This window comes from Octopus bimaculoides, chromosome 18 (assembly GCF_046866305.1).
Source record: "Octopus bimaculoides isolate indiv1 chromosome 18, ASM4686630v1, whole genome shotgun sequence".
Taxonomy (NCBI): domain Eukaryota; kingdom Metazoa; phylum Mollusca; class Cephalopoda; order Octopoda; family Octopodidae; genus Octopus; species Octopus bimaculoides.
Genome location: NC_142945.1, coordinates 18444050 through 18458803, shown reverse-complemented (window position 1 = coordinate 18458803; position 14754 = coordinate 18444050). Strand labels below are relative to the sequence as shown.

General features: G+C 33.2%; 1 protein-coding gene across 2 annotated transcripts in view; it reads left to right on the top strand.

The window, feature by feature from the left end:
- Window positions 1-14754, top strand: part of LOC106878905 (centrosomal protein of 78 kDa) — a 244217-nt gene that overhangs the window by 210825 nt on the left and 18638 nt on the right. For both annotated transcript variants that reach the window (XM_089365887.1, XM_089365886.1), the window contains exon 9: window positions 8298-8377. In XM_089365887.1, the coding sequence (XP_089222013.1) occupies window positions 8298-8377 (80 nt within the window). The remainder of the gene's footprint in view (window positions 1-8297; window positions 8378-14754) is intronic.

Here is a 14754-nt window from a genome sequence, read left to right as displayed (position 1 = left end):
CATAAAAAAAGCAGTAAAATATTAAGATGATTATAAAGATGATGATGATGATGATGATAACATTCTAGTTTCATTCTTAAAAATAAGAATTCAAGGTCGTCATGAGTTACATGAGTCTTAAAAAAATCACCAGTTTTTATGATGTAGATAAGAGGTATTTTCATTTACATTATTTACATTTGACAGATATTTATCCTCATCTTGTTTTTTGTTAACACAACGTTTTGGCTGATATACCCTCTAGCCTTCATCAGGTGTCTTGGGGAAATTTTGAACCTGGGTTCTCATTCCTAAAGTATTTTTCGATTTTTTTATTATTATTATTATTATTATTATTATTATTATTATTATTATTATTATTATTATTATTCAGGTCACTGCTTGGAATCAAACTCGGAAACTTGGGGTTAGTAGCCTGTGCTCTTAACCATTACACCCATGGGCATATGGCATAGTGGTTAAAAGCGCAGGCTACTAACCCCAAGATTTTGAGTTCAATTCCAAGCAGTGACCTGAATAATAATAATAATAACATCGAAAAATACCTTAGGAATGAGAACCCAGGTTCGAAATTTCCCCAAGACACCTGATGAAGGCTGGAGGGTATATCAGCTGAAACGTTGGGTTAACAACAAACAAGATGAGGACAAACATCCGTCAAATGGAAATAATGTAAAAAATGTACATAATTCCTCATTTCTTAAATATAGAACAGAAGTGTTTTTATTGTACCACCAGCACCAGATAATTTATATAATCAACTAGCTATAAGCTCTCAACCAGAATGACTGACCTATACCTAAAATCAACAACGAAAGAAACATCCCAAGCAATAGATATCTCTGTATTTTTAACAGAAACGGATCTGAAAGGCATTTGCCAAGCAGACATTTAGTTTGTAGCAGGATTGAAGAGTTACCTCTACTTTGTATCAGTTTTTTATTTTTTTATTTTTTTACAGTTCCCATCATTAGAGGTTGCCTACAATATGGCATTCAGAATCCCTGTCTTTTTTGTTCATTCCTTCTTTCTTATTTTTTCTTTTCTTTTTTCTTTTTTGGGTGGGTGGCTGGGTATTGCATCAACAGATATAGAAATATTCAAATTTAAAAAAAAAGATAACCAAATAAATTTTAAAAAAATCTTGGTGGTAACATAGTAAAAGTGAATATAAAACAATTAAGTGTTGCTTGTTCATCTACATCTAGACATTATACTGAAGTATATACTATTTTACCCCACCACCCTTTTTTCGTAAATACACCAGATATTATTCTTAAAACTATTTTTGTGTTTTTTTAAGTATGACTACGAAAAATTTAAGTGAGAGAGAATGAGAAAAATACAGAAGAAATAATAATAATAATGATGATTTCAAGTTTTGGCACAAGGCCAGCATGTTTGAGGGAAGCAGGTGCTAGTTGATTACACCAACCCCAGGGCTCAATTGGTCCTTTTTTTTATTGATCCTGAAAAGATGAAAGGCAAAGTTCACCTTGGCATAATTTTGGACTCAGTATGTAAAGATGGACGAAATGCCGCTAAGCATTTTGCCCGGCATGTTAATGCTTCTGCCATCTCACTGCCTAATAATAATAATAATAATAATAATAATCCTTTCTACTATAGGCACAAGGCCTGAAATTTGGGGGAGGGGAATAGTTGATTATATCAACCCCAGTACTCAACTGGTACTTAATTTATCGACCCCAAAAGGATGAAATGCAAAGTCAATCTTGGCGAAATTTGAACTCAGAATGTAGCAACGGGCAAAATACTGCTAAGCATTTTGCCCAGCGTGCTAACGACTCTGCCAGCTCACCGCCTTAATAATCATCATCATCGTCGTCGTTTAACGTCCGCTTTCCATGCTAGCATGGGTTGGACGATTTGACTGAGAACTGGTGAAACCGGATGGCAACACCAGGCTCCAATCTGATTTGGCAGAGTTTCTACAGCTGGAATACCCTTCCTAACGCCAACCACTCAGAGAGTGTAGTGGGTGCTTTTACGTGTCACCCGCACGAAGGCCAGTCAGGCGGTACTGGCAATGGCCACGCTCAAAATGGTGTATTTTATGTGCCACCCGCACAAGAGCCAGTCCAGGGGCACTAGCAACAATCTCGCTCGAAAATCCTACGAAGGCCAGTCAGGCGGTACTGGCAATGATGATAATAATAATAATGATTTCAAATTTTGGCACAAGACCAGCAAGTTTGGGGAGGGGTAAATCAATTACCTCAAGCCTCCTCCTCCCCAATGCTTAACTGGTACTTGTTTTATTAACCCTGAAAGGACGAAAGACAAAGTTGACCTTGGCAGAATTTGAATTCAGAACATAAAGGTATATAAAATGCCACTAAACATTTTGTTTGGCATGCTTACAATAATAATAATAATAATAATAATTGTGACTTGACAAACAGTACAAACCCTCAGTAGACACAATATCAATATCTTCAATCAACAACCTCACGATACTGTGTGACATCTATAATAATAATAATAATAATAATAATAATAATAATAATAATGGTTTCAAATTTTGACACAAGGCCAGCAATTTCGTGGGAGGGGTTAAGTCAGTTACATCGACTCCAGTACTTGACTGGTACTTTTTTTATCAATCCCAAAAGGGTGAAAGGCAAAGTCGACCTTGGCAGAATTTGAGTGCAGAACATAAAGACAGACGAAATACTGCTAAGCATTTTGCCCAGCATGCTAACAATTCTGCTAGAATAATAATAATGATGATAATCTCTCACTCATTAATGATAATAATAATAATAATAATAATGATAATGATAATAATCTCTCACTCATTAATAATAATAATAATAATAATAATAATAATAATAATAATAATAATAATACCATTATTTAGAAATGAATTGGTTGACAACTATTCTTCTTTCATCATTTCTCATTTATTGATTGGTTTCTCTTCTAAAAATCGAATCAATATCTTCCTCTCCCTCTTACTTACACTTACATGCACACACACACACACACACACACACACACACACACACACACACACACACACACACATACACATTCTCTCTTTCTTTTTCTGTCTCTTTCTTTAACTCTCTCAACGACTGAACAGAAAATGTATTATAAATACATTATTATATTGAAGATAAGAATAGATATTTATATATTTATTCTTTGCAATACTGTGATAAATAAGTCAATTGCTTGACCTTTTGATATCAGTGATATTCATCTATGATCAGCTTTATTGATTTCATAGGTGGAGGAAATGGAAGCTGTGACAGCCATATAAGGACATTATTTCCTGTTACACTTGGAGTCTAACATGGGTCTTATATTCTGTTCTTTAGAATCTTACCAACTATTCTGCATGCATTCTCCATATGTATCTTTTATTCTTTTCTTTTACTCGTTTCAATCATTGGCTTGCGGCCTTATTGGAGCACCACCTTGATGGGTTTAGTCAAATAAATTAATCCCTTATTTTTTTAAAAGTCTGTTACTAATTCTTTTGGTCTCTTTTGCTGAACTGCTAAGTTCTAGGGACATAAACAAACTAACTGATAAGCCAGTTATTGCAGTATTCGTCCTGCAGGCACACATCATTGAAAAGGTCTAGAATAGCCAAAATGCATTTGGCCATTCTTGCTGGTTGCTACTGAGACAATATTTTGTTTCCCTCTGATATTCACTGTCTCTTTAACACAACGTGTCTCTAAGAGATACTACCTCAGGATGAATACTGCAATAACAGGGTGGTTTTATACATTACGTATGATGCATAAATGACTGTTTTAATTTAATTCTGCCTCAACTGCATATGCTAGATTTTTATTTGGCCAGGTGATTATTCATAACAGCAGTCAATGTTTTATTCACTATTTCCTATACTGAAGGTGACAGATTCTCATCCAAATATGTGATTGTGACTGACTACACATTATTGAAAAGGCACGTAAAAGTCGAAATGCATCTGGCGTTCTCATTTGTTGCTGCTGGGATGATTTTTTTTTCTTGTTCTGATATTTATTATTTTTAACACAGCATGTCCATAAGAGATATATCTGTACATAAACTGCAGTACCCTGTTAGATAACGCAATTAACGATATGAAGACAGGGAAAGCACCTGGCCCATCAGGAATCACTACTGAGATGCTTAAAATATTGGGTGGTGTGGGTTACGGTCTTGTCACCCACATCATAAATCAATTAGTTCATGAAGGAGTCATACCCAATGATTGGTGTAGCAGCACCATAGTCAACTGCTACAAAGGTAAAGGTAAACTACTGTAAAGAACTAGCAAAACTTTCCTATCCATCAGTTGCAAGATTTTCCTGTGAACCCATGGATCAATGCAAAGGACCTCTTGACCTTTCTTCTATCTCATCAATGCAAAGGATCCCTTGAATTCTCTTCTATCTCATCAACAACATTGATGTATGATTTTCTTGGATATCTACCAGTCAGTGTCAAATCACTATGAACTTTTACTCTCCAGATTTTCTTACTTTCCTGCTATATTTATATATTTTTATTTTCCCATCCCTACCCATATACTCGAGAAGGCTTTTTTCCCTTCTTTTCCTCTCCACCTCATCATGCTAAATGATGATGATGATGATATATGTATATGCATATGTATATATGTGTGTGTATACCTTAATTGTTTCAATCATTGAACTGCAACTATGCTGGGGTACCACCACTTGGAGACGTTTTAGTCAAACAAATTGACCCCAGTACTTGTGGGTGTTTTTTAAAAATTTAAGCTTGGTACTTATTCTACTGGTCTCTTTTCACTGAACTGCCAAGTTATGGGGATGCAAACAAACCAACAATGGTTGTCAACTGATGGTAGGGAGACAGACACAAATACAGAGACTAGATACATACATATATACATACATATATATATATATATATATATATATATATACGATGGACTTTTTACAGTTTACACCTATCAAATTTACTCTCAAAGATTTGGTTGGCCCAGAGATATAGTAGAAGACACATTCCTAAGGTGCCACTCAGTGGAACTGAACCCAGAACCATGTGGCTGGAAAGCAAACCTCTTGCCACCCAGCCATACCTACACCTATGTATTTATTAAATGGAACATTGTTACAGTGTATTTGAAATCAAATTTATCAACAGAATTACTGTCATATCTATAACATACAGAAGTCTCTTTAACATTTAAATGATATATATTTTCAATTTTTTTTTATTTTGTTACAATTTGCTTTTATATATTTTTAATACTATCTTAGCTATTTGGTTGCAAAGTTCTTTTGATATGAATATTCTGTTTGAAATATTTAAGAAAATGTCATCATCAAAAGACTGAGAGAATATTAATTGCCCTATTAAATGGCACAATTTAATACTAATCCTGTTTGATTGTCTGAGAAACTGTCATGTGGTGTGTGTAAAGATGGCTGGCATTATGAATGACAGGGCAATAGACTCAACTAGATATATTAGAACCCATCAGACACATAGTGTGGGGACTGGTGTTAGGAGTGTAATGAATGCATTGATGGGGAGGTGTATGAAGGGCATGGAGAAGAGGTAGGAGGTGTGTGATTTATTGTAAAAAGCTCAAATGATCTCAGTTGTTCACTAGTGTATATTATTAACCCTTTCGTTACCATATTTCTGTCAATATATATTGCCTTTGTTTCAGTTAATTTTTTAAAATAACGAAGTATTTAGGTAAAATAACTTTGTCATCATTAAGCTGAGATCTGGAACAAATTAGCATAAAATTTTGGCAGAAGATTATAATTCAGACTACTTTAAAACAGTAGGTTTATGTTATAGAGTCTGAGGCAGGTTGGTATCAAAAGGTGGTATCAAAAAGGCTACTGCTAAAGGGACTTTTGAACTACTCTCTGTATTTAGTGTCACTGTGAAAGTTGAGCCACTTTCCCTGTGTCTCTCAGCAGTCAGAATGAAAGATTGGATCAGCTGGTTGTGGTTTCCATTAAACGAGGCTAAATATATTATTAAATACATGTCATTAATTCTGTCTTTTACTTGTTTCAGTCATTAGACTATGTCCATGCTGGGGCATCGCCTTGAAGAATTTTAGTTAAATGAATCAACCCCAGTAATTATTTATTTTTTCTTTAGCTTGGTACTTTCTCTATTTTTTGTCAAACCACTAAGTTAGAGGGATATAAGCAGACTAACCCTGGTTGTCAAGCGGTGGAGGGGGGGGGGGAGTGCAGACACAAAGACGCACCAACACACATATACATATGCATACATACATATACGATGAGCTTCTTTCAGTTTCCGTTTACCAGATACACTCACAAGGCTTTGATCTGCCTGAGGCTATAGTAGAAAACACTTGCCCAGGATGCTACACAATGGGACTGAACTTGGAATCATGTGGTTAGGAAGCAAACTTCTTACCACACAGCCATGCCTGCACCTGTTTATGAATTTAATCTCAGATGTAGGTGTATGTAGATGTGATCAAGCCTACCCTAATTTTGTGCATGTGTTTGTGTGTGTGTGTGCAAGTGTGTGTGTGAGTGCATGTCTGTGTGTGCGTGTCTTCACACACCACTCGACAACTGTGTTGATTTGTTAATGTCTCCTTAACATAGCACTTTGGCAAAAGAAATTGATAGAATAAGTACTGTACATTAGAAAAATAAGTAACTGGAGTTGATTTGTCTAACTAAACTTTTCAAACTGATGCCCCAGCATGGTCACAGTCTAATGGCAAATACAGGTAAGAACTGAAAGATGAAAGACAAAAGCTTCAGTTTGCCAAAAGCTTAACTTTTACACTGTAGCATTTGCCACATTATAAACACTTAAGTCTGTTAATTAAAATGTGAAAGTGATTTCATTAATGATTCTGTTTTCAATTATTATTCTATAAAATGCTTGACTCATAAAAAAGATATTGAATTCGTTTACTGGTTTTCACTCAGCTTGACTAATTTTCAATTACTGTGTGGTGTGGGATGATGGACGCGGTGAGGATGGGGGTAATCATTAATTTCTTTTATTTAAATTTTCTTAACAGACTATTCATAGTTATATGGGTTTGATGGTTCTGCACTTCCAAAAATTTGCATAAATTGTTAGATCAAAAGATTCTGAAGCTGATCCCTTTCTTAATGTTGATTGCACAACTATTAATGAGAAGAAATGGTATTTATTTTCACCTAAGCAGATTGTGTTATTATTTATTTATTTATTTATTTATTTATTTATTTATTTATCTATCCCTTATTTGTTTCAGTCATTAGATTGCAGCCCATGCTGGGGCACCACCATGAAGAGTTTAGTTAAACAAATTAACTCCAATACTTTTTTTTTTTTTAAAGTCTGATACTTATTCTATCAGTTTCTTTTACCGAACTGGTAATTTATGGGGATGTAAACAAACCAACATCAGTTGTTAAGCAGTAATGGGGGTCAAACACAACAAAACCACACACACACACAGCAGGCATCCTCACAGTATATTGCCCACCACATTGATTCACAAGGCATTGGTTGGCCCAGGACTATAATAGAAAACACTTGCTTTATGTGGTGTGCTGTGGAACTGAACTCAAAAATCACATGTTTGCAAAGCAAGCTTCTTAACCATGCCTGCACCTTTATCTTTATTTATTTGTTTATTTATTTGTTTATTTATTTATTTATTTATTTTTTTTAGAGTGTGGTTTCCTCATTCATATGCTCAGATGTATCCATTCTTGTTTCCTTCTGTCATTAGAGTATACTTTCCTTTAAACATTTACCAGCCTGTTGAAGAGGAGAATTGAAATGCTGCTAGCCTTTTATTAGTCCTTCTCCTAGATTAGATGGCAGGATAAGGGTTAATAGAGTTTAATGTTCAACTTGATTTTAAGGCAGTGAGCTGGCAGAGTCATTAGCACGCCAAGCAAAAAATACTTAGTGGCATTTTGTCCGTCTTTACATTCTGAGTTCCAATTCCACCAGGGTTGACTTAGCCTTTCATTCTTTCAAGGTCGATAAAATAAGTACCAGTTGAACACTGGGGTTGATTTAATTGACTTAGCTCCTCCCCCAAACCTGCTGGCCTTGTGCCAAAATTTGAAAACTTGATTTGTTGTTGCAGGTTACTGTCTATTAGATAACTTGAGCAGGGAAGGAATTCCAGTAGACAAAAATCTGGAGGAGGATGGAAGAATTGGTTAACATTAAATTATTTTTCAGCTCTGAAGAGTTTTCCATATTTTCTTGATATGATTAACACAGACTGAACTTTCATGTTGTTTAATTTTGTTACCTTACAGAGTCAGCTCTTCTCCGAGATATTATTGATCATGTGAATCTTAACTGTAAAGCCCAAACTGAAGATAATAGTGAGCCAGAGGTAAGTTAAACTTTTTGATACTAATCTACCTGAAATCACTACTGGTTCTATGATTGAAAACCTGTCAATCTAAAATATTCATATTCAAATTTAAAAAAAAAAAACTATCATGATATGGTGATGTTCTAAACACTGACAAAGTTATCTTAATAAATCCCTCCAAATTCTTGGTTATTTTCAATATCAATTCAAACATATAGACAAATATATTTCATTATAAATATAGTCAGGTAAAGATTACAACATCAAGCAATCACTTTTATATAGAATATATACAAACATACATATATCTCTCTTTCTCTACTTATATATATATATACAGTATATGTATGTATACAGTTATTCAACCATGACAGTGGTTGAATATATTAAGTCCACCATTTCGTCAATCACAGCAGCTTCCAAGTTTTGCCACTAATTCAGTTCTCAACTAAATTGCAAACTGTTAACAGTTTTAAAGAGAACACTTCCTCAGCTACACTTTGGCATAAATAGTTTGAGATTTGGTTCAGTAGAAAAAAAGTTACATCAAAATATGTCAGGTCTAAAGGTGGGCAGTAACATAATTTCTTTTTATTTTAAAATAAAAGTATACTTTTCTTAGGCTTAAATGATAGAAAAATGCATGAGGAATTCAGAATTGTTAGTCACATTGAACAAAAATTAGAAGAAAAAAGTTATGAGGTGAAATGTCATGAAATTTATTGTAAGTGAGGAAGTAAGAAGTAACACCCCAATAATGTTAAGATAAGAATATATTTCTAAAATGAATGTTTACATTCTAATGTGGCGAGTTGGCAGAAACGTTAGTGCACCGAGCGAAATGCTTAGTGGTATTTTGTCTGTCTTTTTGGTCTGAGTTCAAATTCCACTGAGGTTGACTTTATCTTTTGTATATTTTATTTTTTTAATTACGTATTTAATAAAGTTATTTTTAATATGCTGTTGAATTAGGGTAAGTTTTAACTTTTATTATTAATTTTCTCTTTCAGCTTCAATTAACTTGCTTTCTGCTTTTTTTGCTTTTCCTTTTTAGTTGCTTTCCTTTTCTTTTTAGTTAATTATTTAATCAGGCTATTTCATTAATGTATTATATGCTTCAGATATATGCATCTAAATTATTGGAGCAGGAATATAGTCAATTTTGGCTGTGTCTCTACAGGCAGACCTGAAGGCATGTAGTAAGGCTGTCCAGAAAAGGCATTGGTTAAAAGTGCTTATATTCTAAATTTACTTTTTAAATTTCAAAATTAATTAAAAGGGATTTTTCATAAATCAAATTTATATTAATGGGATGTAGGTAATTTTAACTTGTGTATATCTGATATGCTTTTATAATTACTGTTGTATTGAATAATTATTGATAGATATAGATTAGCAGCAGTCAACTCAAAATCTAGGTTACTTAAGGTGGTAACTAATGGTTTTGGGGTCTTCTTGTTTGTAACTTTTGGTGAGACAGGTGCAACCAACAAGATGGTAAAATTCCCTGCCATTAATTTGGTGTGGATGGGTAATATCAAATAATTCGTTCACAACATATATTTAAATTAAACATGAAAAAAATTGAAATATTATCATCACTTACATAGACAAATTGAAATATTATCTTTCAGTATCTTATAAGTTAAAATCTTAAATTATTAATTGAAACATTATTAATTATCTTATAACAGCAATGCCTGGAAAAATCATGGATTACATGAAAAAATGCTAACATGAAAAATAATATTCTTAAGATTATAAACCTGGAAAAGTACAGGACAAGTTATTACACCTGGAAAAGTATAGGACAAGCTATTACTTCTAGTAAAGTAAAGAATAAGAAACTTTTTTACTTAAAATATTGCAGCTAAAATTAAAATTTGAATATTAAAAATTATTTTATTATAGTTTACAAATAACACTATACTTATTTAACCCTTTCGTTACTAACCCAACCAAAACTGGCTCTGGCTCCATAGTACAAATGTCTTGATTTCATAAGTTTTGCATTAAAATATACCACTAAGCCTTAGTCACAATTTATGTTCGTAACACTAGCTTTATGATAACTATGTTATTTTACTAAATTCTTTGTTATATTTAAAATAATTGAAAGAAACACAGAGCATCTCAAAATAAATACGGTAACGAAAGGGTTAAGTAGAATTTGGCTAATTTACTACCTTAAATACAGAAAAAGTGACTAATTAGACAAACTTACAAATTAGCTGAACAATTTTGTACAATAAATTTAAAAGATGAAAACTATAAAGAGTGATAAATTAGAAGAACTGGCATTCTTTGCTGCAATATTTTAAGTAAAAAGTTTCTTATTCTTTACTTTACTAGAAGTAATAGCTTGTCCTATACTTTTCCAGGTGTAATAACTTGTCCTGTACTTTTCCAGATTTATAATCTTAAGAATATTACTTTCCATGCTCGCATTTTTCAACTGAGACAATGTACCTTCTGTAACAAGATATGAACTTAATATCTGCAACAAAGTCTAAAGGACGACACATGATCTGTTGGTTCTTTACCATTCTATCTAAACGATTTCAAGTGAAATCATCCTAATTGTTATTTAAAGATAATTTCTTTTACTATCCATGTAATTATTTTTTCATATTAGAACTGAGTATAATTGGGGGGGGGGGGTCATTGATACTGTTAGAAACATACAACAAATTAAATTTTGTGCATTCTTCATTATTTTTACAAGTTTGTGATATGACTGCTTAAATAGAGTTTCTGAAGAGCAGAGCCTCCTACTATTTTCTTCTTTAAATTCAAATTTTATATTTTATGCAGTTACTGTGAAAAGGAAATTAAAATTCACGATCAGGGCTCGCGTTGATTAAAACTCATGTGAATCAAAGAGAATTTATTTTCTGAATGCAGTTCATTAACTCTGCTTCATTACATTTGATATTAACACTAGAAAACATCCTATTTATTTATTTATTTATTTATTATTTTTATGAAGTACTGTTGACTAGTATTTACTTCAATGTGTTTAAACAAAATGAGAATTGCTAGATTTAAGGATATTGACAATGAAGATGACTTGATGAAAGTGTTTTGTAGCAATGATAAATAACATTCATCCAACACTAAAGAATGTTCTTTCTAATCTCAACTCATCCTATTGTGGTCTATTTACATTACTCTACACCAAAACCTTCCTATCAGCTGGTTGGTTGGTAGCGAAGGGTAAATAAAATAGCCTTCTTTGTAACAATTCGTTGGTTGGATAGGCTTTCTGTCGTTATTCATTACACACACTATGCATGTGCATATAGTGGTGGTAGCAGCAGCAGTGGTCGTGGTGATGATGGAGGAGGAAGAGGATAAATAAATATCCTTTGGTTATGACCGCTGGCACTGGTGCAATCCATTCATATCAGTGTAAGGTGCAAGTTGGAACCAGATTAAAAAAAAACAAAAAAACAAGCAGACACAGAAAAAAACATGCTTGAGGCCATTCATTTGTCCAGGACAAACATTCCAGTTCCCAACAGGAATTAATAACGAATCAAATGGTAGAAACAGTTAGTCATTATAGCAACAGAAAATTATAAAACAGATAAATCTTACATTTTGCACATCCTGTTATTTGTTACCTCAACTAGCACTTGATAATCAAACAAATAGCATTTCTGTAAACAAATCTAGAATATGATGAGAATGAGCCCAACGGTTGTTTAACTTCCCTTATCAATGGCTTTCATCAACTCAGAGGCTAGAAAAGTAAAGAATGAAGAATGAGCGTGTATTAAAACTATGAAAGATATTCGTAATTATTGTGCTTGATTTAGAATGTGGTATATTGAGAAAAATGTAATTTCTAACTGAGAATGTTAAACCACTCAACACTATTTGCTTTCTCTCTCTCTCTCTCTCTCTCTCTCTCTCTCTCTCTATATATATATATATATATATATATATATATATATATCTTATTCTTTTATGAATAATAATAATAACAATAATAATAGTAATAATGATAATAGTAATAATAACAATAAATTATTCTAAATTATAGCACAAAGCCAGCAAGTTTGAGGGGTGGGAAAGTTGATTACATCAACCCCCCAGTACTTGACTAGTACTTATTTTATCAACTTCAAAAGATTGTAAGGTAAAGTAACCCCAGCGCCTGACTTTGTTATGATGGTTGTAGTTGTAAATGAGTCTCACTGTCATACAAGTCAAGTCCATTGTCAAAATCACCCCACTGCTGACTTTCAACAAAGTGGGACAGTCAATGTTACTCTGTCTGGTGGTTATGGTGAAAGAGGTTGTGTAGTGGATGAGGCTGAAAGAATTGAGGACAAATACCTTCCTCTTTGACTTTTTCGAAGTACCACTTGGAAAGGAAATTGAAGGTGGATTGAAGTGAAGTTATCAAAAAGTGGATGACTGGTAAAAATGGTCAGGCTGAATTGAACTATTCTAAGTATACACCTGTAGATTGCAGAAGAACAGTCGGGTGAGGGCTCATGGGCTTGGTGACCAAGGTGATCCTAGGATTCCTTCATTGGCTCTATTTGGAGACTCTCCTGTATTAGGAGAAATGTATCATCTATGTATGTGTTCACATTTTTTATACTATGTTTGCTTTTTATTTCATCTCTCCCCATCTCTTCTCTTTCTTTCCTTCATCTTCTTTTATGTAAGCCCTACACAAAATCTGTGAAGGCGCAATGGCCCAGTGGTTAGGGCAGCGGATTTGCGGTCATAGGATCGCGGTTTCGATTCCCAGACCAGGCATTGTGAGTGTTTATTGAGCGAAAACACCTAAAAGCCCCACGAGGCTCCGGCAGGGGATGCTGGTGAATTCTGCTGTACTCTTCTACCACAACCTTCTCTCACTCTTTCTTCCTGTTTCCGTTGTACCTGTAATTCAAAGGGTCAGCCTTGTCACACTGTGTCCCGCTGAATATCTCCGAGAACTACGTTAAGGGTACACATGTCTATGGAGTGCTCAGCTACTTGCACATTAATTTCACGAGCAGGCTGTTCCTTGATCGGATCAACTGGAACCTTCGACATTGTAAACGATGGAGTGCCAACAACATCAACAACACAAAATCTGAACTGTCCTTGTAATATTTCATTCAATAAATGCCCCTATGGCAAATAAAAGAAATCATCATCATCACCCATCAGTATTAATTAATGGGTTTGGGGTTGGTTGGAAATAGCCTCTGTTAATTCCCTCTACCTGCTAATTACCATGCCTCATAGCATAAAAAAAAAAATGGTTTGTTTCTTCCTTGCATTTGTAGTAAACATGACAAGAACTCATGTACTTCAGAGTTACTTATATTTCATAGTTGATGACTTGTGCTTCTTCTTTCCATGTTTCTGTAGAAAATGTCAATCTTTGTTTTTCCAAAACTTTTGCTATGATGCAAGTTTCATAGTTGCAGTCTTGATTGAATTTTGACCTTTCAGAGTTTAGGGAAAAATCCTTAAAGGCAATTTCATTTGATGTACACAGTACATTTATGTGGAAAGCATCAGCATCACTATTACCATAACCATTTGTCATTTCCAGTAGTTTTTACATCTGTTCTTTGCTTGATATAGGATGGTTGACTGCCTGTTGAATTATCATACAAATAAATGGTGAAGTAATAATCTAGGAGAACTAAGTTTCAGCTTCTAGGTTCAACTTGAGTGAGGAATTACTTAATAACCGTAAATAACTTAATGTTTGAACTGCAGTTTGTGAAATACATGTTTTTACATTATCTTTGATGAGTATAGAAGCCTCCTTTTAATCATGTGACCTTATAGGTTGTTTTAAAACATCTTTTACATAATGTCAAGTTATTACTATTTTTTTTTTTTTGTTTCTTCTGATGTCTGGAATATTTTAGTTCTTAAACTAATAAACTCTCTTCTTTCTTTTCTTTTCCTTTTTTTTTTGTTGTAATTCAGCATTTGCTAATCTTTATCAATTTCTACCATTTTGTAGATTATTGGCTGTTTTTGTTGGGATCGTTTCTATTTTTTTTTTTTTTTTTTTTTTTCTTGTTTTTAAGCTTCATCTGAAATTAATTTATATTGTTTCATATACAAAGAAAACAAACAACATAAAATTTTAAAATAAGTTGATTAAAATTACTGTCGTACTCTATGTATAATACACATTTTTTCCCACCAAATTCATGATTAAAAGGATTTTCTTACCTATTTTTATTAAGTAAAAACAATAATATAATACAGTCTTATGTTCTAGATTTTTTAATTATATAATAACATAGTTTATACAAAATGTAATATAAAAACTAACATATTAGGATTATTTTAGATTATCTCTTTATGTAGTAGTTATGTTAACATTGCATGTTATACAAGTAATTGTAAGGTTTCTTAAAACA